This window comes from Protopterus annectens, chromosome 1.part0, assembly GCF_019279795.1.
Source record: "Protopterus annectens isolate FY-2018-M chromosome 1.part0, PAN1.0, whole genome shotgun sequence".
Taxonomy (NCBI): Eukaryota; Metazoa; Chordata; order Ceratodontiformes; family Protopteridae; genus Protopterus; species Protopterus annectens.
In genome coordinates, this window is record NC_056725.1 from 808,739,304 (window position 1) to 808,767,096 (window position 27,793).

Sequence of the window (27,793 nt, forward strand, 5' to 3'; positions counted from 1 at the left end):
CTGCTGAGGAAGAAGGAAATCCCTAAGCCTCTTTTTGGATTCAGAGAAATCCTGACTTTCCCAGTGGAAATGCTCCCTTAAGGTATGTAAATTTTTCCCAAAAGAGAAATCCTCAGGTGGAGAAGCAGAGGGAATGGAATCCTCTGCATCAGAGTCCTCATAAGTAGGTATGGACAAATCCAGATCATTAGAAGAATCAGTAGAAACAGAGTCCTGTTCAGAAGATTCATAGTCAAATTCAATCCTAGGCCTCTTGGTGGGGGGGGGGGGGGTTTGACTACCCCTGATTAGATTAATTAAATCTTCAGCCATTTTGATCATTTATTTTTCAGGCATAGGGGCCTGAACATGTCGTTTTTTTAGACATAGACAGAGATTTAGGCCTTAGCACTGAAGATGGGGTCAGTTTAATATGCAAGTCTGTAGGCCTGAATGCACCCTTAGAAGCCGGTGCCTGCTCAGCGGCTCCGGACCCATCCAAGGTAAACACAACCGCGGGTTCCATATGTGAAGCATCTCGCAGCATAATGGACTCCGAATGGGTCTCAGTAGAGGCCTGCGAATCAGAAGTAGCGGGTATCAGGGTCTGCGAAAGCGCCCATGTACCAGCAAACTGGCGACTGGCTTAGGAGAAGCACTGTCGGCAGTTCTGAACCTCAATGGCCTGTCTCTGTCTTTTTCTTTGTGTTTTTCCGGTATTCCAGTAGTCGGATGACTAACCGACGTAATTTCTGGATAATTAAACCGAGAACCGAAATATTTAGAAGCAAAAATGTACTGATGACGGATATTGCGCTGATTAAATAAAGCACAAAACTGACAGCAAGGTACGTCGTGGTCAGGTTCTAGGCAAGGAATACAGTACAAATGAAAATCCTTATGAGGTATTTGCTTCCCACAAGTAATACAATTATTAACTTTTACTGACATCTGTAAGGAGCAAGAAAAGTTTCCCCAATGGGGTACTTAGATTTAAGTTGAAGACTTCAGTTCTGAAACTTGAAAACGAAAATTTCAGGAGACGGCCGACCGGCACTTGTGAACTGCTTCTGCTTTGGGCACCGCGCAGCAAGACTGATGTAATGGCGTCGGCTGCATGTTTTATACCCCTGATGACCTGACATCATGGAAGAAGGGACAGCAACCGACGCAGGAACCCAAGACTTTGTTAATCAGGCCGACTGAGGGCAACCTGCCAACCCTAAATGTAATGACTGCAACAGTGAAACACGATGAACATCTGCTCAGAAGGATCGCACAGCAGCGCCACCTTTTAGGGCTAGAAGTTCTATACCTAACATCTTCTAGGACTGCCTTGAAGGCAATCTACTCTTCATCTATTACCATGCCCACTGCTGTTGCTTTTCCTCATCTAGTATCAAGCTCATTGCTGTTACTCTTCCTCATCTAGCATCACGCTCATTGTAGTTGTCCTATTTATGTTTCTAAGGTATCTAAAGAAAGGTGCCTAAACTTGCATCAGGGTGAAGTTTAAGTAAATAACAAAGGCAACAGGGAGGGCCAACATTCCATACTTATCAGTTTAATTACAAAAATGCAGGTTTATCTACCTTTTTTTCAATCACAGTACTTCTGTACAAACACAATGTGGTTTGCATTATGAAGGCACAGACAATACAACTTGTGACACACACTTAAAAACGCAATAAAATAAATATGTGCATAAATGCTCAGGAGACGGGCCGTGCTTACTAATTTACAGAAAAAATGTTGAAACCTTACAACTGGGATTCAGGTGTCATTTTTTAGGCAAGTTCATTACAGCATTACTACTTTAACATTAATTACACTTGCATTAATTACACTTGCATCATAAAATACACATACGCAAAATCTGCTGGAATGATTCGATTTCAATCAAACTTGTGATTCCACATCAGTTACATACTAGACAAATTTGTATCATGTCTTCAAACAAAAGACTTGGCTTCAAAATATGGTGTTCTGTCATATCATTTACATTTTTTTTTCATTTATAGTGCTAGAAATAAAGCCAGGAAAGACAACTGAAAAATTGTTGATACATAATTTAATACAGATTTGATTATAAGCAAGTGTGTAGCCTTCAAAGGACTGTGTAAGGTGAACAGTGCACAATCAAGGCCATTCCTACAGTGACAGATACAACAAAATTCCATTTCAAAGACCTTCCAGGAACTGCACTAATGATGAAATTGTTTAAATTCTACATTCACATTTGTCTTCTAGTATTACTTCAAGTATGGATTAGTGAAAAAAAAAGTCTAATACACTACAGTGAAGGACACAGATGAAGAATTATTTCCTATGTAGTACAATGTACAAGTCATGTTTGTTATTAGTTGTGAAAACAGTCCATATTCTGGAATTTAATCAAAATTCTGAACACTAAATTAACAATACTGAACAAACATTTTGAATGAAGGCTTAAAAATACTGAATATGATAATACTCGACTTAAAACTTCAAAGACTCAGGACATTTGCACAAGGAATGAAACTTCAGAGACTCAGGACATTTGCACAAGGAACGAAACTTCAGACACTACCAATTTCCTCAGCAAAGCATTTACATTTTGCTGCACTCTTAGTAATCCCTACAATTCACATTTTTTTTTCAAATTTAATACTGAAAATGTTTTCATTATGTAAGCCTATCACCTATTTCTTATTATTACCTTACACATAATTAATTTCTTCACAGTACTTCACACATGAACTTTCAATTTTCCCCTTCAACCAAGATTTTGAAAACCTGCACAGCAAACAAACTAAATATACTGCATGACTGAAACCCAAAGGCTAGTTCATTACAGACTGCTTATGTAGGGCTCTGCAAAATGTCCAAACTATTAGTCAGTGCAGTTTTAAGACTGAGTAGTCTGAAGTAGTCAGCAGACAGACTAAATCACGACATTCACAAAACAGAAAGCAAATCATAAAAATTTGCATTTCATTAGCTTATTTCTACATCAATAATGGGTTGAAATCAGGCAGTCACTTAGAATTGGTGAGTGCAAAGCTTCCCTACTACAGCAGACATTTTCACTGGTCATCTAGTGTATTAAAAGAAATATTAAGTGCTCCAAGATATCCCTCAGAGATCCGTAGCAGAAAGGCTTACCCGACCACTACTTGGCTACTGAATGCTTACTTAAGTCAGTTTCTGAAAGGTTAGTATTGCTCTCATGAGACAGCTTTACTGCACTGTGGTAACATGCAAGGGATGCATTCTGAAAAAAAAAAAAAAAAAAACAAAAGAGCTGGCTGGACACATTTCATTTACTGAGATTATTAATAGGCTTCAACAAAGGTCAAATAAAAGGCTGTGCACACTGCAATTATTTCTACTGTTATGTAAAGTTACAGAAGTATGTTTTATCAGAAGTACGAAGGACAAAGCAGTCTGACATCCAGGCACTTAAACCAAACTGTACAGCTGCATTAGTATTAATATTCAAACATGATTACAAACACAATTAATATTTTTTTTTTACTTCAAGCAGTTTTGACAAATAAACCAGGTCAGTGCCACCTAGATCTTTAACGTGCAAACAAAGTAGGGCGGCGTGTATGCAACGTGAATGGTTAAGTAACCGACAACATGTAGTACTAACATTATTGGGATGTCAAATTAAAAATGAAGCATTACGGACAGACTACAAGATGCCTAAAAACTATGAAATGAACAAATAAGTCAGTACTACTGTTAAGTAGAGGAAAAGGTTTAACAGTCTCAAAGTAAGATTCTTCAATGTCATTTCCATACAAAGGCTGTTTCTTAAGGATACCTTTTCAATAATCACTATTGTGATGTTAACTAGGCCTGCTAGAGACTCACCTCATCACTAGGGCAAGCAGATCCTTCCAAAGACTGGAGAGAGAATTTAGAGAGCCAGCACACAAAAAGGTGCATTACACACAGTTATATGGATAATATTATCTACAAGAAATTTGGAGATCATCTCACTGTCAGAAACAAAGCAGAAAGTAGAGTGTCACCAGCACTCACCATCTGTTAAAAGGATGGAAACAGACTGCTCAGCTATTTTCTCTTAATGCAAATAACAATACAAATTTATAAATCAAGGTACTTATTTATCTATGCACCAGTAGGCTGGCATAAACATTTCTCATAGACAATGTCAGCCCCCCCAAGGATTATTTATAACCCAGATTTTGCATTTTATGAATGTTCACAGATGAATGCTAGGCTAAATGCCCTGAAGGGACATTTTAAAGCCTAGCCAATAACCCAACATCAGAATCAAACTCTGCATCTTCTGTACATGAGGTGAGGCCTTTAACCATTATGCCAAAACTACTGTCTTCTGCAAATGCAAGGATGCTATGGTCTATTACGACTTAGAACTGTAGGCAGCACCTTAAACATGTGCATATGGCAAACTACATCCTTCACTATGTTGTTCCTCATCCATGACTCCCCACGTTGTGTACTTTCTGAGCACAACAAACAGGACATCAAGTACAAGTTTCATGTCGGCTTCTAGACTACATTGCCTTGGAAACTCCCAAAGCATAAATAATGTACAAGGTACTGATTAAGAAAAGGCAAATAAGGGTTTCTATATGGTAGAAAAAAAAATGCTAGTCTAGTGCTCATTCTCAGCCAAAATGCTTCTTAAACTGAACACTCAGGGAGACTAACAACATTCCCCCGTTTAAAAACAGGTCCATATTTTTGATGTGGAAATGCACAAGTGCAAATTACAAGCTCTAAAATTTGATAAAATCAGAAGAAAGCAGTTAAAGTCTCTGCCGGCAAACACAATGTCAGGTATAATTCATTCACTCACCCTTGCGATAGACGTCTATGTAAAAGCAGTTATCCCACTAGCTGCAAAACAATACGACTTTAGCCTAATGATCCCAAAAGAGATGCTCAAACTCCAAATTATGACAGCTCACTGTAAATGGGCACTCAAAATTTCTAAATAAGCAACAGAAGATCTACAATATATAGTACCTGGACTTCAGTAACAGCATGCTGAATTGAAAGCACCTGTGTGAATTCAAGCTAACACCGTCAGCAGTTCAATCTCATTGTCTAACCAAAAGTGTGTGTGTGTAAATGGGTCAACAGCTAGTATTTTGCAGAGATCAAAAGTTAGACTGTTACTCAGTGATCTATTGCTTTTCAAACAACAGTGAGCAGAACAAAACTGCATGTCAGCTTAGTGCTCTAACACACTAACTACTGAATAAAGTCGCATTAAAAATATACCCTGTTCATCTAAGACGTCCTGAGCTGCACTTTTTCTGAGGAAGTGGGTAGAGTGCATTAGGCAAAGCTATGATGTAGATCACTGCAAGCACTCATGAAAGCAATGAGGGCATTTCAAACATGCCTCATGCTCATTTACATAAGCCTTAACGCCTGTACTGATGGCAAAGTGGGCATTCTGACACGCAGTGTACATGTCATTGTACCAGCTAACCAAATGCAAGCCACTGGTTAACTCCAACTAACCCTATTAATCAGGATTAATCGTGCAATATGAACACAAAATTAAAACTCTTTTAGACACAGTTAATGCTACGATAAACAAAACACTTCCTGCTAAATCAGATCAACATTAATAGTTAATGATGCACAAACACAGAAGTATAGCCTACTAAAACCTTTGATGTGCAACCATAAAATTAACTACTACAGAGCTATTAGATTATTTAAAACTAGCAAAAACTTGCAACAATGTTCAAGCAATATAATGAACGTTAGCCCTAAAATCTTTCATGTTATGTATGACTTTTTAAATAAATCAACTTGCCACCAAATATATAGTTTCCTCTTCCAATATCCCAGCTCAACTTGGTTCAGAACTTGCTAGTGCCCACATTCAGAATTTTCTGTAGTGCCCACATTAAAAGATCTGCACTCATATAGCTGGCACACACTTTAATGTTATGCTTCAGCATAGGAGGGCGAGGCTGACCTCTTCACTTCCAGATCCAAACGTGCACTCTGCAAATAAATGTGCACTCTGCAAATAAGCGAAAAAGAGAAATAATCTGAAAGTAGAAGATGATATACTTCCCAACTTAAAATAATGGAGAGGTCATCAAGATAGTGGGGGGGTGACAGACCGTAAGAAAACCCTGGGAAGAATCACAAGCTATAAAACTTGTACCTTCCTGGAAAGTTGAAACAAGGCCAGAAGGGCAAGAGCTCAGAAGGCAGAGTCATGAAGCAGCAAGCTATTAATGGGCACTTAAATCCTGGAATCAAGGTCTAAGCAATGACACCTGGTGAAGATGTGAACCAAACATCAATGCTGACACTACATGAATACTCAGAATGGGGACACTGCACTGAAGGCAGCCATAACTGCAGTGGAATGGTCTTGACATGAGCATCTTCCAATCGGTGGCTCACTACACCTGCAAACAAAAGACAATGCAATCATCCACTAAGAAACAAACAGTTTATCTTACCCACTGTAAGCCTCCCGTCCTACATAAAGCAAGAGAGACAAACAAAAGGGTCTGCTTTCCTGAACTCTTACACTCTCTCATCAGGAAATTATGTTACACACCCACTATATGCATACCTATTTCTCTGCCCCATGCATTCTGCCTCTGCAACGGAAGCAGAGTGATGATAGTATTTTCAGATATGTTCTTAAAGTAGTCCTATCAGGAGACTCTGCAGTTGGTCCTTACCCTTATGAAAGACCACTGTCTTTCATACTACAGCAAGGGCATGCACCTTAAAGGTATGTGAGCCAAAGTGCTGGCCACAAAGAAAAGTATCTTTAAAACTTTGCAGGGCTGGCAAACAAGATAGTTTAAATAGAAAGTTTAAGACTCAAGAAGAAGGAGGGTATGTCAAAGGTGGACAGAATGTAGAACCTCTTTAAGAGCTGCTTAACCATGTCATGCCAGCCCACATCTACTATAAAGAAAGCCATGGCATACACAGACAGAAACATGTATCCTGCCACTGAATACATGAGGTCTAAGTGATACAGGCATCTGAGGCAAATCAAGATACCTGCAAACTAACCAATAAGGTGGCAGTGGCAACTATCCCATCAACACAGAGAGCCACTTCCACTTAGTAAAGCAAGAAGGCTGCCTGATTGCCTCAATAATATACAATAGCGAGTTTCAGTGGTAAGAGTATCTAAATAAACCAGACCCTGAAGTGAAGCTCATTGTCACATAAACTAAGGGGGACTTCCATGGGTTGTACTGGGATAGTCTTCTGCAAAGCCAGAAAACCTAATCTCAGACACCATGGGAAATGAGGATGCATTTTGGTCTTCTCTGAAGTTTGTTTAAAAAAAATGCATGAATTAACAGGGATAGAGGAAAACTATAACAATCTTTCCTGCAACAGGAAAGGATGCGTGTCCACCTTCAAATCAACTTTGCTCTGCTGAACCACGTAAACCAGAGAACCACATTATGCCATATAAGGGCCAGGCCAATTACTGGGTTGCCTCCAGTCCTAAAAGATCTTATGCAAACAGCAATCTCTTCCAAAGTTCCAGAAGAGGGTAGGAGTAGTGACTCAAAATATCAGCCGGTGCTTTCACTCCCCAACACATGTAAACCACAATCAGAATGGCATCCCTTTCTAGGGACTACTGCAAGTTTTGATTCACTTCTCTGTTGGGGGGGGGGCTAAATGTGTGATCCTGTATGTCTATTTCGGTTTGTCCAATTTAATGAGGAGGGACTGTGGTCTCAACAACCCCTCCTGAGCCTTCACTGCCAGGAATACCGCCTGGAGTTGAAACTAGTTTAAAGCAGACTCCATGCTCCTAAGGAAAGTCCATGTCTCATAAACAATTTACAAATAACTAGAAAAGCATTTGTTGTACGAATGAAAGGCCCACATTTAGCTGTCAGATACTGCCTACCACTTCACAGCCCACTGACAAGGATCTGACACAATAAAAGAACATGAAGGAGTAACAGAATTACTGTCAATATCATCCCATCCCAAAGTACAGTGGAAAACCTGCATCTGTAAGCATATGAATGGAACTATGAAAGTTATGGACACCATACAGCCCAAAAGATACAGAAATGTCTAAGCCTGGACCTTCTAAAGCCACCAAGACCTTGATTTCCTGGACCTTCTCCTTGGCCGGGGACATCCAACAATACAGTACACAATTGTGCCCCACAGAAGGCTATCCTTTTTTGGTTCACAATAGACGTCACACAGTATACTGAGACCATTCACCCCTGATGGGCATGCATAACAAAGCCAAAAAGGCAGTTATCCAAGGGGCACACATACACAAGTTATTTCTACTGCAAAGGTTCCATCACTATGGCCAGTAACTTTCTAAACAATCTAGGCAGAGAGCATAGACCAGATAGCAGTAGTGTACTGAAAGTGATGCCCACCTAGATGAAATCCCAGGAAACTGTTAAGCAGACCTCAAAGAGATGTGTTAAAAGGTGTTGACTATGTCCAATATATTCATCCAAACAATTCCTGCTATAGCAGAGTTATGAACCCCAGGACAATCATCATCTGGAATTTCATGTACTGAATGTGCTCGCTGAAACTGTTGAGGCCCAAGATGAGACAGAATATTCTGTATCCTTTGGAGAAGAAATCAAAAGAGCAAACCTTTTCTTGTTCTCCAAAGGAATAACAAGCTCAGCTGTGGAACTGACATTATGGCCTATTCCAAAATCTCTGCACAGGTGATTTTAGGACTAATTCTGAGAAACAGTCATCCATTACTACTGCTTAGAATCCAAGACTCCAAGAAGATGGGTTGCCAAGATGGCAGCCTCTTGGAATTGAACTTCTACTACACTGCCATGTCATAATCAGTACTAAACCTGCCATGCTGGTAGGCACAAGGGTCTAGAATTAAATCATGCTCCATAACACTCCTGCACCCATGAAAAGTGCTACAAGATGCACAACAAATGCAACTGTATTTGGGCTATTCCTCAGGTCAAAATGAGAAAGAATAGTCTACAGGAATCTCCTCAGCCTTAGCCAACATTTCTCACATACGTAAGGAGATGTTAACGGAATAACCTCCTCAATCCAAACTGCAATAACTGAGACTTCACTATCAGACTCAAAGGATCACTCCACATGAGGTGGCTAATCATGGTCATGCTTTGGAAGTTTGAAAGGAGAGTCAGTACAGGCACCATAAGTTGTACATCTGGTATGGATGTTAGGGTGTGTCATCCATACTCATTTTGTCATCAGCTGAACCCTTCACTACTCAAGGTAAACATGGCCACATTACTAGCATGCTCTTCAGCAGGAGGTTTGGATTAATGTCTGGTCTCCGATTCCTTTGCCATTTCCTGTCAGTCCAGCACCAGCCTGAAATTATACAAAAGACTGTTCTTCTGCCAGAATTTGCAACATCCACCCTCCATAGCAGTCATCTTCAACAAATAGATGCAAACCTATTTCTGCATCTTCTACAATGGCTGGGTTGAAGTGCTGGTACCTTCAGCCATTCTTCACATTGTACTTCTTTCCCATGCACTAAAGTCAGTAATGATGCAGTTCCGGGCCGTTTCTGTATGATCACATAACCTTGAAGGGTCTGTCACTTCAAGAAATGTGGGAACTTTCCTAGAACAAACATTAGGGCCATGATCCACATTATAAGAGCAGCAGAAACACTTAGATAATAAAAAGGCTGAGCATGCTCCCAAGACTGGCACATTACCTCATAATATACAATGTGTGGAGGCACAAGCATCCCAGTGTGGCAAACCAAAGAAAATCCAGAAATGTCACAGGCTGATGGTTAGGACAGGAAATCCAACTATCCACTACTAAAAGAACTTCGAGATTATGTTTTCTAATATCTACATTTGTTTAAACAGCAAATCAAATGTAAAAACAGTTTGTATGAGTCAGCATTAATGATAGCCAAGTTTTACCAAACAGTAAAGAGGGGCAATGGCATTATAAGCCAGCCATTTAACTAAACACACAACTTAGGAATGCATCACTGACTCATTAATCTGCTACTAAATCTCACATTTGCACTTTTAACTAGATAGCAGGCAGTAAAGGTACCTGATGATTTAAGTAAAAATGGGCTTGCATAATTCAACCTATAGCAACAGCACAATAGTTGATTTGTTTAACGTGAAGCAATTTTAACCGGATGGGTTTACAAGCAAATCATAAAAATTCTACCAACTTGTGGCAGCTTTCATCATAATCTACTGCAGGAAATGAAGAAGCCAAGTTTTTATGTTGGGAGTTTTCATGGTTGGACAAGGTGTTCCTGAGGCCTACAACATACTTCTACTACTTCAGATAACTTACAAATGAAGACTCACAAGTTGCTTCAAAAGAGATGAAAACTGACACTGATAAGGCCAACACACAGCAGAACAGTCAAATGGACTGAGACAAACCAAAACCTGGTCAGAAGATGTGAAATAATGAGTAAGCATTAAGGAATCCATCTGCCCACAAGTAAGCAAAGGCATTCCTGGTTTGACAATGGGGTGAAGGAAGAAGAACCCTGCAACTATGTGAGATGCACAGAGCTCTGATAAAGCAGATACAAAAGATATGCAGAGCAATCTTGGGTGCCAGTGATGTTTCTGAGGACAAAAAAAAAAAGAAATCCTACTGAGGTGGTCTGTCAAAGAACTGTCACCTCCTTGGATGCACAATGATGACTGAGAAAAAACAAGACTAAGCACATATTTCCCAACATACACAGCCTCTCTGCAGGGTCCATACCCCCAAGTTGTCAGTATACTACAACACAGACATACTATACTTTCTATATAAAGCAAGACATGGTTCCTTACCTCCTACTCCTTGATCATCATGTGTGACTGTAGCCAGGACATCCTTCTACATTTTGCAACTAACTGACAATAACATCTCTTCTGAAACTAAGGAAGTCATTGTCCCTCTGTATTCTCCCCTACTGTTGAATATAATAAACCCTTCACCATGTCCTTGGCTAGACTAACACTTGAAAAAAAAAAAAAAAGAGTTTCCAAACAAAAAGGATTATGAGTCTCAAAACCCTTAGCTTCCAGAAGAGATTGGAGTCCTTATCCTTGTACTCAAGTGTACTACAGGCTGCTGTGGGAAACCTGGGCCTAGTTAACAGTCTCCTTAGAGATCCAGTTAATCTTAACCTCCTTTTCTTCAACAAGTTAAACTGTGCTGACAACACAAAAAAAAGAAATCTAAACCTTCATCAAGAAATAAATAAAACTACGTGGACAGACAGGTTCACCATCATCCAGTGCCTCTCCATGCTCTGGGATTAACATTCTCCTGGCATGTCAAGCAATGTGACTCCCATTCTTCAAACGTAGCTTGGACAGTTAGATGAATGCCCTTAAATTTACAGCAGGACTCAAAAGCATCACCTTCCTTGCAAAAGGAAGTACAGCCTGAGGGTGGGCACTGGCAAGGTGCACATGGCCTCTGGTCTAACTTGCCTTGTACATCCTACGATCTCTGGCATAAAAAATGGCAAGCTGCTGAAGGCTTAGTCTTAACATCATCATTTTCAACCAAAGGATAATGCCATTATCTCACACAACAAATCATAAGTCATGCAGCAAATGAGATCTTTGATCGTCTCCCTCGTCTAGAAAGGAAGACTGCCAGAAGAGAAATCCCCAAAATGAATCTTCAGAGACTAGTTCATCAGAATATGGAGACTAAGGTAAAAGGTGAAGCTTTCCAGGGAGCTACACTCATGGGACCACTGAGATTTCAAAGTCCACTGTAGGGTCTCATATAAGCAGGCAGAAGGTACATCACGTACAGCTTCAGCTGCATGGCATAATAGGCTTACTGTCTACTAAAATGTTCTGTAATCTGTAGAGAGAGGCCTTTACCAGGCCTGTATACAATCGGCAACATATAATGTTTGGCGATTGCTCTAAGGTGTGATTTTTGGATCAGTGACCACAATTCTATTTTTTTCCAATCTCTCTGCTGCCTAGTCTCTGGCCTACAGCATTTCCTCCAGTTCTGATGCTGTTTTGAACAGCTAATCATCTAGGTACTGAAAAACCCAAATGCTGAGTACTCTTAAGCAAACCATCATGATCATATACTCTGTAAACTTTCTTGGTGTTGGGAGAAAGGCAAGCTGACATGGTCTCAGCTATTGCCGAAATGTAGGAACACTTGGGAGTTCCTGCCTGCTTTTAATACAAGGATCTACATCCTGAAAGTCAAAATGGAAAATCCACTCCCCTCTGAACATAAGATGCAAAACAACCTTCAGTTGAGACCCTCTGGAGAACAGTTGACTATCAGACAACTAGTTCGACACCACAGAGATTCAGGATGAGCTGTATGTATCCAGTCATTCTGGTTACTAATATAAGTCTGGTATAGTATCTTTTGAACCAGTGGTATGGAGAGACAGGCTGGATGACTTTTCAGGATGTTGCAAAGGGCCTCTGCCTTTGGACGGTGAGATTTACAGATGTTAAATGAAATGACTGGAGGGGAACACAAGCTGTGCTCAAGAGGTGTCCAACTGAAATGACCATTGGGGAACACAAGCTGTAATCTAGTAGTGTTCAAGTGAAATGACTGGTGAGGAACAAGTTGCAATCAAGAGGTGTCCAGGTGAAATGGTGAGTGTGGAACACAACTTGTGATCACGACTTGTGTAGATGGAATGATCAGTGTAGATGGAATGATCAGTGGGGAACACAACTGCATAGCAGGAAAAACTACCTTTCAATATACAGTGGTCTAATCTGAGAACAAGCCAGGTTTCCCTGTGAAGAAAGGGTCCAGCCCCTCCAATCATCTACTTGACATGGAAATTGTTGGGTGAGAAGTCAGGACTAACTGGTAGTCTCTTCAAAGGAGAAAGCTCTGCCTTTCTGCCAATGCCATGAATGTCACTGACAGAAATCACTTACCTGTTGCTGGTTACAAGAAAACTGCTGGTAGTTAACCTACTGGGGCAAACAGGGTCTTAGAAGAACTACTTGGGAACCTAGACAATGGTTACAGTTACAAAAAGTTAATCTATTCTGAAAGGGGAAAAAACCCTCAAAATGCAGAGTGATACAGATCCTCTGAGAGGGAAGACAAGAGAGGCCTCAAACACTTGGAAGACAGCAGACACGATGTGTCTGTCAACCAGAGTATCTTCGCAAAGATCCTGCATTACTGCAAGCACCACAAAAACTATCCACTTGCCAGTTGTGTACAGGGATAAAGTAAAGCCCTGACTATGGCCTAGTAGACTCAAGTTGTATTAACAGCTTGGGTGCTTGATGATACAGGTAAGGGAGGGTGTGTTCATTTGGGGATTTTGGGGGGGGGGGTACACCTTCATAGCGGACACTAGTAGAGGCCAGGGATGCAATGACAGTCTCATCTGTGGTGGGGGGGGGGGGTTACCAGAGTTGCTCACAGGTGTGTGGATGATATGCCACAAGCACACTGTAATCCACCTCTTTTGACAGCACAAGTTTGTGAAGGTGCAAGAAATAGGTCTTAAAGCAGAAAACCTGCCATAGCAGCAATATGACCTTGCAACAGTAAGCCCTGATCTGACCAGCCCTGACCAAGAGTCACAGCAAGTCAGGGGTAACAAGAAGGTTCAGAAGACCCAAAAAGGGCCACAAAAATTCTATACTTATTTTGATTGTTCTGGCAGCAGGTCATGTAAAGTTGCAGAACAACCCTGCTTGACACAGAAATCATGGGAATATACCTCTCATCACTATAGCTCTGAAGTATGGCATAATCAAACATCCAATCTGTAACGTTTTGCTTATGTACATGGGAAGGGCCAAATGGTTAACACATAGATGCCAAAGTGCTATTATAAAAAGCAATGCAACAAAAGCTGTCATTGTGCTACATGAACAACCTTTTATAACTTTGGAAAAAAGGATTTTACTTGAAATTAATTTATCTGTTAAACACAGTAACAGAACTGGATACCACAGACCCTTTGCAAGATAGAGCAGCCAACCATTACCATTTCAGGAAGACAGTACAAACAAGATCATCTGAAGAAAACCCAAACAAACAAAAGAAGAGCATGCAAACTACACAGACAATAAACTGACATTAGGACTGAACCCTGAACTCTGAACCCAACAGTTATGAGGCATAAATCTTGAGTACTATGCCACACTCACTTCTCAACCTTTTTTTATGCCAAGTGCACAGTCTTAATGTACTTGTCATTACAAGTGATAGTCCAGTTATACAGCCACTTAAACACTGCTTGTGGACTCCCTACCCTACTGATCTTCGACAACAAAACGTGAAAAAGAGATGATGTTCTCTGAACATGTTCCTAGTACAATGCTTTTCTTGTTGACGCACACCCATTTTATGAAAAAAAAATCTTTATAATTAGAAAATGTTCAGAAGACAACCGGTAAATAAATAAAATTACAACTTTACTTTATCTCAGGAAGAAAAGATGAACTGTTAGATATAAAGACCTGCACTCTGAAATTCACAGCCTCTTTCAGGACAAAGACTGTAATCTCTATATACTTCAAAAAGGGTAAAGTAAACTTAAAAAACTATCCTGGGATGGGGCAGAAGTTCTTAATGGAAATCTTAACATACATACATTTCTAAAAATTTTTAACAGCCTTTAAGCAAAGGAAGCTCTATTTTACTCAGTATTAAAACTGGCTATAGTCACCAAACATACCATACATATCTGTTAAACTGTCTAGGACCAAGACATAAGAAAATCCAAACGGTGCCGGAGTGCTCAGGCTGAAAAAAAATATTTCCACTTACAGGAATACCTTTTTTGCACATAAAAAGTTTGACTATCACAAAGGATGGAGACTCTTATACCTGAAAAAGCAACAAAATGTGCAGTTATCAGAATAAAAGTATCAAAGCTATCAGTCTGAACATATTAAAAAGAGAGTGTAGTAACCCAGACCAATGAACCAGACCAAAGCCACTGAGAAGAAAAGGACAGAAAAAAAGGTACATTTCCGTTATCAGGGCAACAGGTATAATGAGCAGTTGCAATGTTAGTATGCGGTCACAATGATCCTTAAAGTGATATAATAAATGTATTTATTATTTATTAAAATAAAAGCATATCTGTCAGTGTTGAGTTGGTGGCTGTATAGTGTGTGTGTAGTCGCTCCGGGCTGGGATTCATGTGTGGAGAGATTACTGTAAAACATACAGGAGTGAAAACAGTTTCATTTTTGTTTTGTGCAATGTAGGCCGAATATTCTGAGTCCTAACTTGTGATTGTCTAGATTTTCACGGAATTTCCTGATTTCTGCCTCATAACGTTTGGCTACTTCTCATGAATGTTTGGCTTTGTGTCAGATCACTGAGTGCTGAACTTGGAAAATCAATGTAAGGTGTGAATGTCACACTTTACACTGTTTACAACAGTCATGGTAATACAAAATTTGTGATCAACTTACTAAGCTTATAAGAATAATTTTACATTTGTTGGTACTTCTGGGCTTTTCTCACCTCATTATTTCCGGCTTTGTCCAGATGTCTGGAGCAAAGAGGTTGAGAGGTACAGCTCCCGGATAGCTTGTTTGTGGTGCATTTACATTTGTGTGGCAGTTAACCTTTCATGCATAACAAACGGAGCACCTCTAGCTTAAAAACTGGAGACATTCTTTATTGAGGGTATTGAGAGGTGGGTTATCACAAATAAGAGAAACCAGACTGGTGTGCTTTGTTAAGGGGATGATTTCATATATACATCAGTGGCAGCAGTGTTATCATTTCCACCACGTGCTAACATTGCAACTGCTCATTATACCTGCTGCCCCGATAACAAAAAGTACCAAAAAATATATCCAGACGAATGGGAAGCAAAGACTGTCTTGGTCAAAAAGGAAAATTAGACTCCAATTCAGCTTCTGCAACTACACCTTGACTAACAGTTGTGGAAAAAAAAGGAACAAGCTGAATGAGATACAAACTTCTGGTTGACCACAGATACCTCAAATGATGTCAGATCACTCATCAGATGTTCTGGCATTTAAAGGCAAAGGAAGATGCGCATTGAAAGACCCCAATTAATGAAGGTGAGCAAGACAGCTTATTCATTGGGAGCTAGAGGACTTCTGTCCACTGTGTCCTTCACGTAGTTCAGTTTCCCCTGGAACATGCAATGCTACAAAGCCCAACCCATTTTCCAACGTCCAGTGTTAGCACATATCACCTGCCAGCACAACAGGTACAAGTGGATCCCCTCCTTAGTCATCAATATCATGCTACAGATATACCGCCCACTCAGACTGAAACATTTATCTTGATATCCATTGGCACCAGGAAGACCATCCTCTACCCAGCACATTTTTTAGGCAGCTTTGAGTCTTCTTGTGATGACTAACCTTGAACTACACATTTCCTGAAATAGGTTAGACAACTTCCAGAAGCTGCATCTGTTACTGCTGCTTCCTACAGATGCAAGTCCAAAGAGGATTTGCCATATAGATGTGTACATGGGGTTAATACCACAACAGTTCCCTGCAAGTTTTGGAGATTTACTGAAGTGATCCATAACTACTCTCTAATAACCTACTTACACAATTATCAACAGAGGCCTAACAAAGGCAGTCATCTGCATGAGGGCTGCCATGAAGCCCAGAGTCTGAAGGAAGGGTGTTGCTGGTACTGTCCCATCTGATATCAACCAAAGAAAGAGCACTGAAAGCCCACCAGCAATTCTAACAACATGTATCCAACATACTGCCTCTAAACTCAAGCAGCTGGGAAATAGTCTCAGTTCAGCTTTACTGACTGCGTTAATTAGAGACTGGACTTCCCATCTTGGATCAGAACATGTAAGCTACTTGTTATTGCAAGCCAGTCTTTTTTTTTTTTAATTTTAATTGTTATTTTTATCTGTTTGTTAACTGGGTAATCCCACTAAATAATATGTCAGTTTTCAGAAGTGGCCGGTGAGCATTATACGGTTAAAGGACTTGCTCAAAGTCACAGTAATCAAATGAAGATTTACAGAATCAAACCCTGTATCCTTGGTCACAGGAAATAACTCATTAATAGCTTAGAGGCCTAAAACTCTGAGCTAACTGCCAGGAAGTTCTCCAGGTAGGAGACATTTCTGATTGAATTGATGTACCTTTAAAATCCAGAATGGGCCTATATCCTACCTTCTTTGGTTGAAATTAAGCAAGAGTTACTCTTGCATCTTGCTGGAACTCTGGGGATGGTCAAGTTGTTTGTCTTCTGGAAGACCATTAGCACTTACTTCCTTTCTTTCCATTGGCTTCCTGTACAAAGGAGTGTTTAGTGTATGAGTAGGGAAAGAGGAACTCAAACGGACAGCCTCTTGCTAGCCTGATCCACATATCCATGATGATGTTTTGGCAAATCAGTATGTGTAGAAATAATCTCACTTTGACCTCCACAGGAAAAAAAGTGAAAGTAGTGACAGTCAGTAGTGTTGCTCTCCACTCTGAAAGAATCTCCCTCTATGACTCCCACACTACCAAGGACCTTGGAACTTAAACTTGTTGCCATTAACCACAGGCTTAGACAGTTGGCCATATTGCTTCTTTTGCTGTGGACCATGCAAGTTCAAGGTGTCTGCCAGCTCCTTTATGACCTTGTAATCTTTAGTTGTGAAGGATAAAATTGCATTTGCTCAACTGAAATGGTCTACTTTTTCTCTTTTCTTGCCTTAGAATTGCATTATATCCTGCTTCACCTCACTGCCTTCAAGTTGTTGTCCATGTCCATTTCACAGTGCTAGAATACCCAGAGGAAAAAAATTCATAAAGGCTGCCTTGACATCCTTGGCAAAGAGAGGCAGACGAAACAAGGAGTGTTGACAAATGGCAATGGTGGAAATATTCACTGTCCAAAGCACCGCATGACACATACAATCACAGAGCCAAGTTTTCTTTTGTAGCGTCCACATTTTTGAGACTGTTTTACACTTGCTGTCCTGGTCCTTCTTAAAGCCTCTGTGAATATCTGTCTAGTCAAGCTTGGATGTTTATGCTAAACTGACCACGCCCTGGATGGATGAAAAAAAAATCTATGTGCAATATATGGTGCCAGGATGTTCCATACTTTGCTTGATCAAGCCTCTGAAAGTATCCACCACAAGTTAACCAAGGACAGCTATTCTAGAATTTGGCAAACCAGCTGAAGTTTCTTCTGTAGTGAGGAAAGAGCATCCCATGGGCAACATCTCCTGCATCACTTAAAAACTTCCCCAAACCAGAAACTGGCTGGTAGTGATGATACAGCAACACCCTTCTTCAAAATCTAGATTTTCCAACATATCTTCACTGTGGCGTAAGCTTCACATGGTGTATCCTGACAGTAGGAATGTTTTTCTCAATACAGTACAGTTAAGGGAGGGAAGCAGAACATGATGGCTAGCAACTTGGGAAAATTCTGTGCGCCAAGCTGTCCCACCACCAGGAGAGAGCCCTGAAATGTCCTTCTAAAAAGGCATTCCAGATCAGATTGAAACAGTCTTTACCCTTCAGCTGTTAAGAAGCTCAGACCGACTTGCAATATATTTCTTATATGCTGTCCTTCCCTCTTAAGGAGATGCAACAATCTGATGAAATACTGTCCAGGTAATTGGTCTATCTCACACACAGAGCCATCTGTAAATGATCCAAATCATCTTTGCTCATACCACTGGGTTTCTATTTCCAGATGTATTCCAAACACAGAAAATGGTTAGAGATGTTTTACATGTAGCACACCAAATTAAGTGGTAGCTCTGAGGGCACAGCTCAACAGCAAGCCAAGAGGAAAAGTAGGAAAAGCCTATATTTATTACTCCCAACACATAGAGACCTGTGTAAACTATTGTATTCACATATTACAGTGTTGTATTATGAAGTGCATTTAGCTGCCCGATTAAGGCCACTTCAATACTGCTCAATTGCTGATAATGCAAAAATACCGCACTACCTGCAGGAACTTAAGCAGTTTAATAGTTAACACATTCTACAACTCATTTTTAACTGCACTTCAATTCAGTCACACTGAAATGCAGACACGCATTTTAACCAACAGTTTAGTAAGGTCTTCTGAATCTTGCAACTCTTGCAAGAGATGCTCAACTGCAAACTGGAGTATTTTTGTACGTTTAATGCTGTGCTCGTACATGTTTGCACCTTACACAATCACGACTCCAAGCAGTACAGACACTGATGTTTAAGGCCAGAGTCTCCAGTGTATAACTTCCATCCTTACAAGTTAAAATCCTTCTTCCCCAATAAGGTAAGGTAAAGCAAGATCCACTTACATCAGAGCATCAAAAGGGGTAGGCATTTGATGATCAGTGGGTATAGGATGGTCTGCCAAACCGATATCCATGCCACATTTCCACCCAAGTTTGTACAAGGTGGAGACCCATGCAATTACATCTTCAGAATCAAAATCAAGCTTATTTAGACACAGCTTGACTCACTATGTCAGACTTTCACCGTTTCTCACTTTCTCCATGCAACTGACAATCTGCCTTTCCCTCTCTATCACATGATTAGTCACAGCTGCAGATAACTCAAGTTCTTACTACTGATATGTAAGAACCCATAGGAAATGTACGCCTTCCCACCCTAACCAAATCTTAAACAAAGCTTACTAATCCACCCTTACCACAGACAATGAGTAAAAGACCAGTCGCTGCATCAGCAGGTGGACTTTTAGCCATTTTATCATCTGACAATGCAGACAGCAAAACTAGTTGTACTCTATTTTTTTTTTTCATATTCTAGTTCTTCATGCTATTCCCTATCCACCTCTGCAATATTAATTACTTCAGAAAGCCACAACCTCCAGAAAGACATTTTCTGTGCAGCAAATAAAAAGTAGAGATAACTGCTGCAAACAGCATCACACATGACATCAACGCTACGATACCTGAGTGAGTGCTAGGATGACATCACTAGAACTACTTCAACAGTGCTTTCAGCCCCTAAAATATTTTAATACAGTCTTGGCCCAGTGCCTTACATCCCCATCTTACTGGCTAATAGGAAGTTAAAGTGACAGCATCATGCTGTAGCAGAGAATGAGAATGCGAATGCTGGTCCCTAGTTGGCACTTATGACTTAAAAAGAACATATTCTATTAGTACTATAAAGAAAAACAAAGTCCAAAAGTCCTAAAACAGAATTATTAGTCTCAATAAGCTCCTAACCCACTTCACACAATAAATTATTACTACAGTAAACTTTACAAATGCAGGATAGCAGCCTCTCCATCAAATTTGCTGCCCCCCAAACATGTTTTGAAAATATCTTCAACATATCCTCCTCCCCAAAAATTATTTGCACCATGTAAATCTGAAAACTGAGGAATACTTCCAAATAGTTGTGACACTTAATTGCTACCATAGTAGCTGCTTTCAATGTCATGCATATTTTAAATCAATAAAGACTGTATCCACGGTATTCCATGAAAGCAGTACTTTCAAGTAGATAGCACTGTTTTACTGCAATGTAATCAGGACTTGGGAACAAGTGAAACAAGGCAAACATACAGGACCTGTGCTATCAACGGTTAAATACTAAAGTGAAAACAAGAAAGAAAGAGAAAAAATGTGTATGCACTTTCCCTTCTAAGCCTAACCTACATCATGAACCACAAATGCAATCCGCCAGTAAATACATCATCTTGCATAAAATGCCATTAATGTACAATATTATATTCATACAGCAGACAATGGAATGTTGATTACTAAAATAAGCAGTGATGCGTTTGGCCCATGGACTTGTTGGCAAACTTCTGTCACTTCAGCATCCAGCCTTTGGCAATACATCGAACATGGAGAACTTCAGTGGCTCCAGCCAAAAATTATTTCCTTTTTTTTATATCTACATCATGAGTATACAGGAGTGAAGTGAGGTGCTCAGAAACACGAAACAGTACACAGCTTCTCAAATGTAGTACTCTTAATAGCTGAACACAGAAATGTTTGCAATCCAATGCCCGTAGAAAGAAACTTCACACGAAGCAGTTACTTTCTTGAAATAATAACACTGAGTAGTAACTCCTTTTAGGCAGAAGTCATGTAAACTATACCAAAAAGCATATAGCAATATTCAATACTGTCAAACTTCCTTGCACGGACATCACATTGAAATGCACAGACAGCAGTGAAGTCCCCATTTTATAAGGGGGTTGGCTCCAGTACAGCCTCGTATACGTAAGTTACGAGATTGCAAATCGCAAAACTCATTATGTACAGAGCTATTGCACTCAATTTGGACACGCAGTTTCTCAACAGTAGGATCTAACTAGCTTTATAATAAACCTTTACAAAAGAAGTTACGGAACACTGAAAAGGGAAAGAGCAAAAGGGGCCCCAGTGTCCCACCAAAGTTAACCATACAGACTGTGCAACTACAATGATTTTTAAAAGCCTTCTTCACTAATCTTGCACCTCTGGCATGAAATCAGCAATGCTGTCTATATAATAACTTGGTACAAGATCCTTATGGACAGGATCATCGCTTTCCATGTGGGCCTGCACATCTTCCAGCTGTGACACACCAGTAAGTGTCAGAACAGTTGCAATTCCACAGTTTGTACCAAACAGGATGTCTGCTTCAAGGCGGTCCCCAATCATGAGTGTTCGGGAAGATTCAATTCCAAACCTGCTGACAATGCAGTCAAAGATAAACCGACTGGGTTTGCCAATGACAGTTGCTTTCCGATTAGCTGCAGTTTCCACAGCTGCTGTTAAGCTTCCTGTACCTGAACAGAAGAAAATTATAATTAGTATTCATAGACTCAGTCTTAACATTGTACATCATTTTACTCGCCTCCTTATCAAATCATTAAGAAATGTGTTGCACTGCCTCAAAACAAACCATAAATACCGCTGAGAGTGTGTTACTGCACCTTACATCAACATGTGTACTGCTTTGCACACCTCTCACTACAGCCCTACTTAACTTCTATAAAGAAGCTTTCCCATGAAGGAAAGGCAAACAAATCTGTGTGATCTCACTAAATTTTTCAGCTGCACAGATTTTAAATGCCATCTGCATGACTTACCAAACACTGCAAATTTTGGAAAAAAAAATTTTTTTTTCATGGTTTTGAATTTCAAATTGTGGACAGCGCAGTGGTGCAGCGGTAGCATTGTCACCTCACAGCAAGAGGTTCTCCGGTTCGATTCTCAGCTGGGGTGCCTTCTGTGTGGAGTCTGAATGTCCTCCCTGTGTTCGTGTGGGTTTCCTCCCACATTGGAAAGACATGCATCTGGAGTATTTCTCCCCAGGCTTCCGCTGAAAACTGGCTTTGTTCCAAATTGGACTTTCCCGGTTAACAAATGTTAAATAAATAAATGACAGCTTCTCTACTAGCTTTGTCTTTAGAAAAACAAATTTCATGTACATATATTTATTTTGTAATAACAGCAATACATCATTCTACCCAAGTCATTTTACCATTTCCCCACCAGTGAAAGATTTGCTTTGCACATTATACAGTTTAGTTCATTTAAAGGTAACATCACCTAAATGCTTTTTGTAATGACATGCTTTTATTAACTGTAAGCTTTACAATTCAGGCTGAAATACACATCACCTAAGCAAATAAACTGCCAATCATTAAATTCAGTATCATTTCTGCACCATTTTCAGCTTCACGGCACATGAGAATATATGCACTACAGAAATCAGTGTTTTGCTTCAAATTAGCAGGTAACCAATAATACCAACAATAATAAAACCCAACAATACCCGTTTTTAAACAGGTTTTAGAAGTAATGCCGGGACAACAATGTTATGTAAAAAGAAAATGTTCAACAGCATACTTGAACTTTGTAGTGAATTCATTGCAAAAACATCCAGAATAAGACAAAAAAAAAAAAAAGTACACTTTTTTTTGGGGGGGGGGTTATACTTTTCCTTCACGTTTTAATCATTTACTGATTCACCACAATTCAATATATACGGTGCAAAACTGCATGTGGTACAAAGTGTAATCATCCACCACAGTGCTTCGCTCACCCCTAGAGGATGCAATTTATTTTGTTAACCAAGCACATTTTTAGGTTACTGCAATAACAATATAAAATTCATAGGAAGAGAGTCAATTGTGCATGCTGCGAAATACACATATGTATATTACTCACACAGAACTACATTAGCAGTCAGGGCCTACTAGCCACCACTGCTTCAGTGACAACACTTTGCAGTTGAAAAACTTCAACACTGCTTACCTGACTACCCTTGACACTGGCAGGGGAAGTCATATAGGTCAGCTATTTGTTATTTGTTTATAAGGTAGGTAAGCAAATAAAACATTTTAGATGTGAACAGACAAAGGGTAAAAACACAGAAGTGCAATGTTAAGATAATAATACACAAACAAATAGTATCAACGTCTTAATACTGTATTAATGTAATGAGAAACCAATCTGAGCTAAAGGCTCTTTCCTGCCTATGTGCTAAAATACATCTTTAACTATGCTGGCCCCCTAAAGAGACAGTGTTGGCTTCGAAAGGGAAGAAAAAGGATAGTAAAGAAGTGGGTTTTGGGGTGATAGGTGGCAATTACATCTAGCAGCAGTTTTTAGGTGGTTGAAGATTTTTTTTTCTAAAATCAAATTCAACAGTCTCCTACCACTGGAGGGAGGACGCTCCACATGGCTGGGCAGAAAGTATGATGTTAGGGATGTTGCTGTTACACAAGTACTGATACTACTTCTTACCGATGGCTTAAATACAGGTGGGGCCAACAGCATAGCCGAACCTGTTTACTTAGTGGCATACAATATAACAACCATTTTCACCCCAAAGGTGACATTCAAAAAGGAAGAATAAACTGGTTAACAAAAGCCCCCCCCCCAATTACACAGCAAACTGCACTGCAAATGGGGTGTACCTTTTTTTGTAAATGTGGTTCAAACTGCAGTTATCTGGATTGGGTTGTTCCGTCTGTATGTTAAAAAAATGAACACTGGCTCCAGAAATGCTTTAGCCCCCAATCACAGTTAACAATCACATAGGACATGATGAAGAGTTAGATCGCACTACTACAAGAATTTCTTTCAACTGACCACAAATGCATTTGCAGCACATTTTTCTTTCTTCACAGTTAGGGAGGTGCACCCTATCAGACGAGTCTTACTCTAGTGGGACAGACTGTGTGGAAGGAGTGGAGCTGAGATTATTCTTTTAGAATCTAGAATACGTGCAGGCATTCTAGAGTGAAAAAATTCTGTGTATAAAAGCAATGCAATGCAACTGTCGCAATTACAGATGAACAATCAGGAACCTGGTCTATCAGAGGCACTGACCAAGTATGTGCTTGAGTATGTATGTGCGTGTGTTTTGTGTGTATATATTATATGTATATAAAAACAAATACATTTACTATAGGAAGAATTTCTGTCAAATAATCTTAGTCAAATGTGTACCCATTCAGACAGTAGTTATTCCTAAAGAGGATTGCTCTTACTTTAGGATTCCTTTCAACTTATCAAATGTGAAGTGAACAAGGTTCTAACAAATTAAGTTAAGACTCCCTGATACTGCACCCCACCCTTCTTTTCTGAAAGAAATCACTGCTGGTACAGTCTGTACCACTACTATGGACTGCCCCTGGAAAACACTTGTTTCTGTTAAAGATTTGTCACGCTGAAGCATCAACCAGTCTTTCACCTGGTTAAAGATTCAAGGAACAGATTCTTAATGAACCATAGAGGGAACATTAACAGATCACAATTAAACTGCTGGCCTGACTTGCTGGGGACAGTGTGCACGAGTCTGCGTGTGTATTTATGCAGCGAAAAAACTACTGGCTGAAAAAATTTCACCTGTTCAAAGTCAAATCACTCAGAGGTTTACTTAGGCAGAAAGTGGATATTCTGGGGATGTCTGCGTGAAAAAAAGGAATTACTTAAAAAAATGTAAATGCAGCACATTCTTCCTTCTTCACAGTTAGCCAGGAGCACCCTATCAGACCGGATTTACTCTAGTAGGACAGACTGTGTGTCAGAAGCCGAAAATGAAAACTATTTCCTTTTCTGGTGTTTCACAAAAGAATAAAGAGATACCTTATGCATCCAGAACTATCACTTGTAGTTTTCACAGCACACCTACCACAGGTTTTCCATACATTAGAATCTAAAGCTTAAAAGCTCATAATATCTGGTTCACAACTAGCATATAAACATTCCTTTTTTCTCAGAAAGCAAAACAAAGGTGTGTGCGCGTGCGTGTGTTTGCAGATTAGCAATACCTAAACCATTACTTGAGTTCCTCTTGGCTGATCAGTTGAGGACACTTGTGTCAAGTTTCAATATTATGTTTTGCAAATATGTACAAAGCTTTACCTACACATAGGACACTGAAACTTTTCTGTATGTACGTGTAACAACACTTATTCCTGCATGCTCCCCGGCTGAAAGTGAAATTGATCACTTCACTTATGGTAAGTTCTCTATCCTTGTTAACAAATTAAATAAATTAAAAAGTATACATTTCAGATCATAACTGTGCTGTTATAATGTAAAAACTAAAACCACTATTGGTCTGTAAGAATGGTTTTAAGCATGTGCATCGTTCATGTGGAAATGAAAAACATTATCGGGAACTTGAACTGTCGGGATGCATCTGATGTCCTTACATTCATTGCAACAGTATTCATTACATATGGGATTCCCTGCCGTGGAAACCCAATGTCCGGCCAGTCTACCAAAGCCTACCGTTGCTTTCTGCAGGTGTACCATGCTTAGAACTTATTTGCCGCCAGTCCGAACGCTGTTTCACACTATTAGTCTGTTTGCCTACATCCATTTTCTACTATTTTACTACATTTTTGTGATTATTCCTGTTTGATGAAATCCTCAACATTGCAGATAAGTACCCAGTTGTGGTTTTGTTCTTTTTCTTGACTTTTGTGCTGTTTGGGGTTAATGTCATCTAGAAAGGGTAAATGGCAATATGGGAGACAGATTCCCCATAAAGACCACCACGATAAGTGCCTTTTTTGCCTAGGAGTTTCTCACGACCATAGGCATTCATTCCAAAAACTCTTTACAGGAGGCTTTTTTCCATTTCATTGTATCTTGAGAACCAGCATCTTAAGCTTCTTGCTAAAGATACAATGGAAAGAGCTTCCCGCCTCGAGGGTCAGCCATCAGGGAAAGGAAAGTGAAAAAGGTATGACCGGAATCTTCCACTGTCCAGCCTCTGCTGGGTGTTTCTCCCGAGGATGTTACAAACCCAGAGGTTTGCCTGACAGTGTTGTCGGATTTCTCTGTAGTGTCTGGGTTGGAGGCCGGCAAGGATCTGGCAGGCAGCATGTCCGACAAGGCTTTGTAGGCATCTGTTTCGGAAGTTCAGGGGGAACCACGGTTGATTGTTTCTGATGAGTCAAGGGCGTTTTGCAGATTTTTATTAGGGAAGAAGTTCCTACTACGATTGTTGAATGCCTTCATGAGTCAGAGCCTTCTAAGTTTTCTAGGTCTAATACTCCCTTAAAAAAGAAACTGAAAACTTAACATGTTCCTTCTGCTCCTAGGGATCCACAAAGTGAGTGGCAGGCCTTTACTCAGGGGGTTATTTAATGCTTCACGGTCATTAAGACCTCCTCAAGGGGTTTTTGTTCTTGCTCCTCCTTGGTCCTCTTCTCCACTTAGAAGAATGCAGTTCCCTGGGCCTTTTAAGAGTTGGATTTTGATGAAGAATCCCTTACTTATTCTAGTCAGATTCCTTCTCCTTTGGACTATGGGTCAGAGGAAGAGGAATATAATGGTCCCAATACTCCTTCTGAGGAAGTTTCCTTTGTGGACACAATGTCTAGGATGATGGATTTTTGTTAAGTGGGATTGTGCTCAGATCTCTGATATCCATAAGAGGTAATATGAGTTACTGCAGATGAAATCTCCTAAATCTGCAGCTAGTCCTCCTGTTGTGCCTGCTTTACTGGATGTTTTTTCCAGTGCCTCTAAAGTGCCTTGATTCTCTGCCTCCTGCCCCCACAAAGCCTGATAGGTTTTATAGGGTGCCTGAGGATTGTTCCTTTTTCTTCAAATGCCCTGCTGCTAACCCCTCTGTGGTGTCTGTAGCCTCTGATAAGCTATCTCAATTGCTTCCTTCGTCTAAATTACTGACTTCTGACTAGGACAGCAGAATCATGGATATGCTGGGTAAGATGGTTTATACTTTGCCTACCCTAGCAGGGCAGTTAATTATCAGACCCACATATTTAGGTATGTGTTGGCTCTTCTTTCTCAGGCTTGTCAGCTTTTTTCTGATCTTCCAGACTCAGAGCATATCTTCGGCTCTTTCCTTGCTAGGGACTTTCTCTCAAGTAGTTCGTCATTCGATGCAATGTAGTTATGATGCAGCAGATGCCTCTTCTAGGGCTGCTGCTTTTGGTTCAGTAATGAGGTATTCTTGGCTTAGGCTTCAACCTTTACCTGATGATATTAAGGCTAAGTTGATGGATGCTCCTCTGGATAATAAACTTTTGTTTGGGAAGTGGCTGCTGGTTTAAATCTCTTCAGGGCAAGGGGAAGGCCTTACAGGAGCTTAAACATGTGTGTGTTTCTCCTGTGCCTAAATTTCAGAGAAACTACCCTTCTAAGCCAACCTTTGTTCATAGGCAATAACTGCCCTCCTGCTAAAGGTAAAAATTGTGGTAAATGGGCTCCTCCTGCTAAGACCACTTAACTGCAGGGATTTGGAAGCCTTCCTTTCCTGACAAACCAGGTGTTGTCTGACTATCTGTCGGTTTCCAGCTACATTCCTCTTTATCTTCAACTTTCTTTTTCTCTTCCTATTTGGCTTCACATTACCCAGGATTCTTGGGTTGTCAATAATTC

The 27,793-nt window shown here is 40.1% G+C and overlaps 1 protein-coding gene across 1 annotated transcript in view; it reads right to left on the reverse strand.

Moving 5' to 3' along the window:
• Nucleotides 1-2,033: 2,033 nt before the first annotated feature.
• Nucleotides 2,034-27,793, reverse strand: part of LOC122794676 (pyridoxal phosphatase) — a 146,223-nt gene continuing 120,463 nt past the window's right edge. Inside the window, exon 2 of the mRNA XM_044063305.1 lies at nt 2,034-21,705. Coding sequence (XP_043919240.1) covers nt 21,380-21,705 — 326 coding nt within the window. The 3' untranslated portion in view covers nt 2,034-21,379. The remainder of the gene's footprint in view (nt 21,706-27,793) is intronic.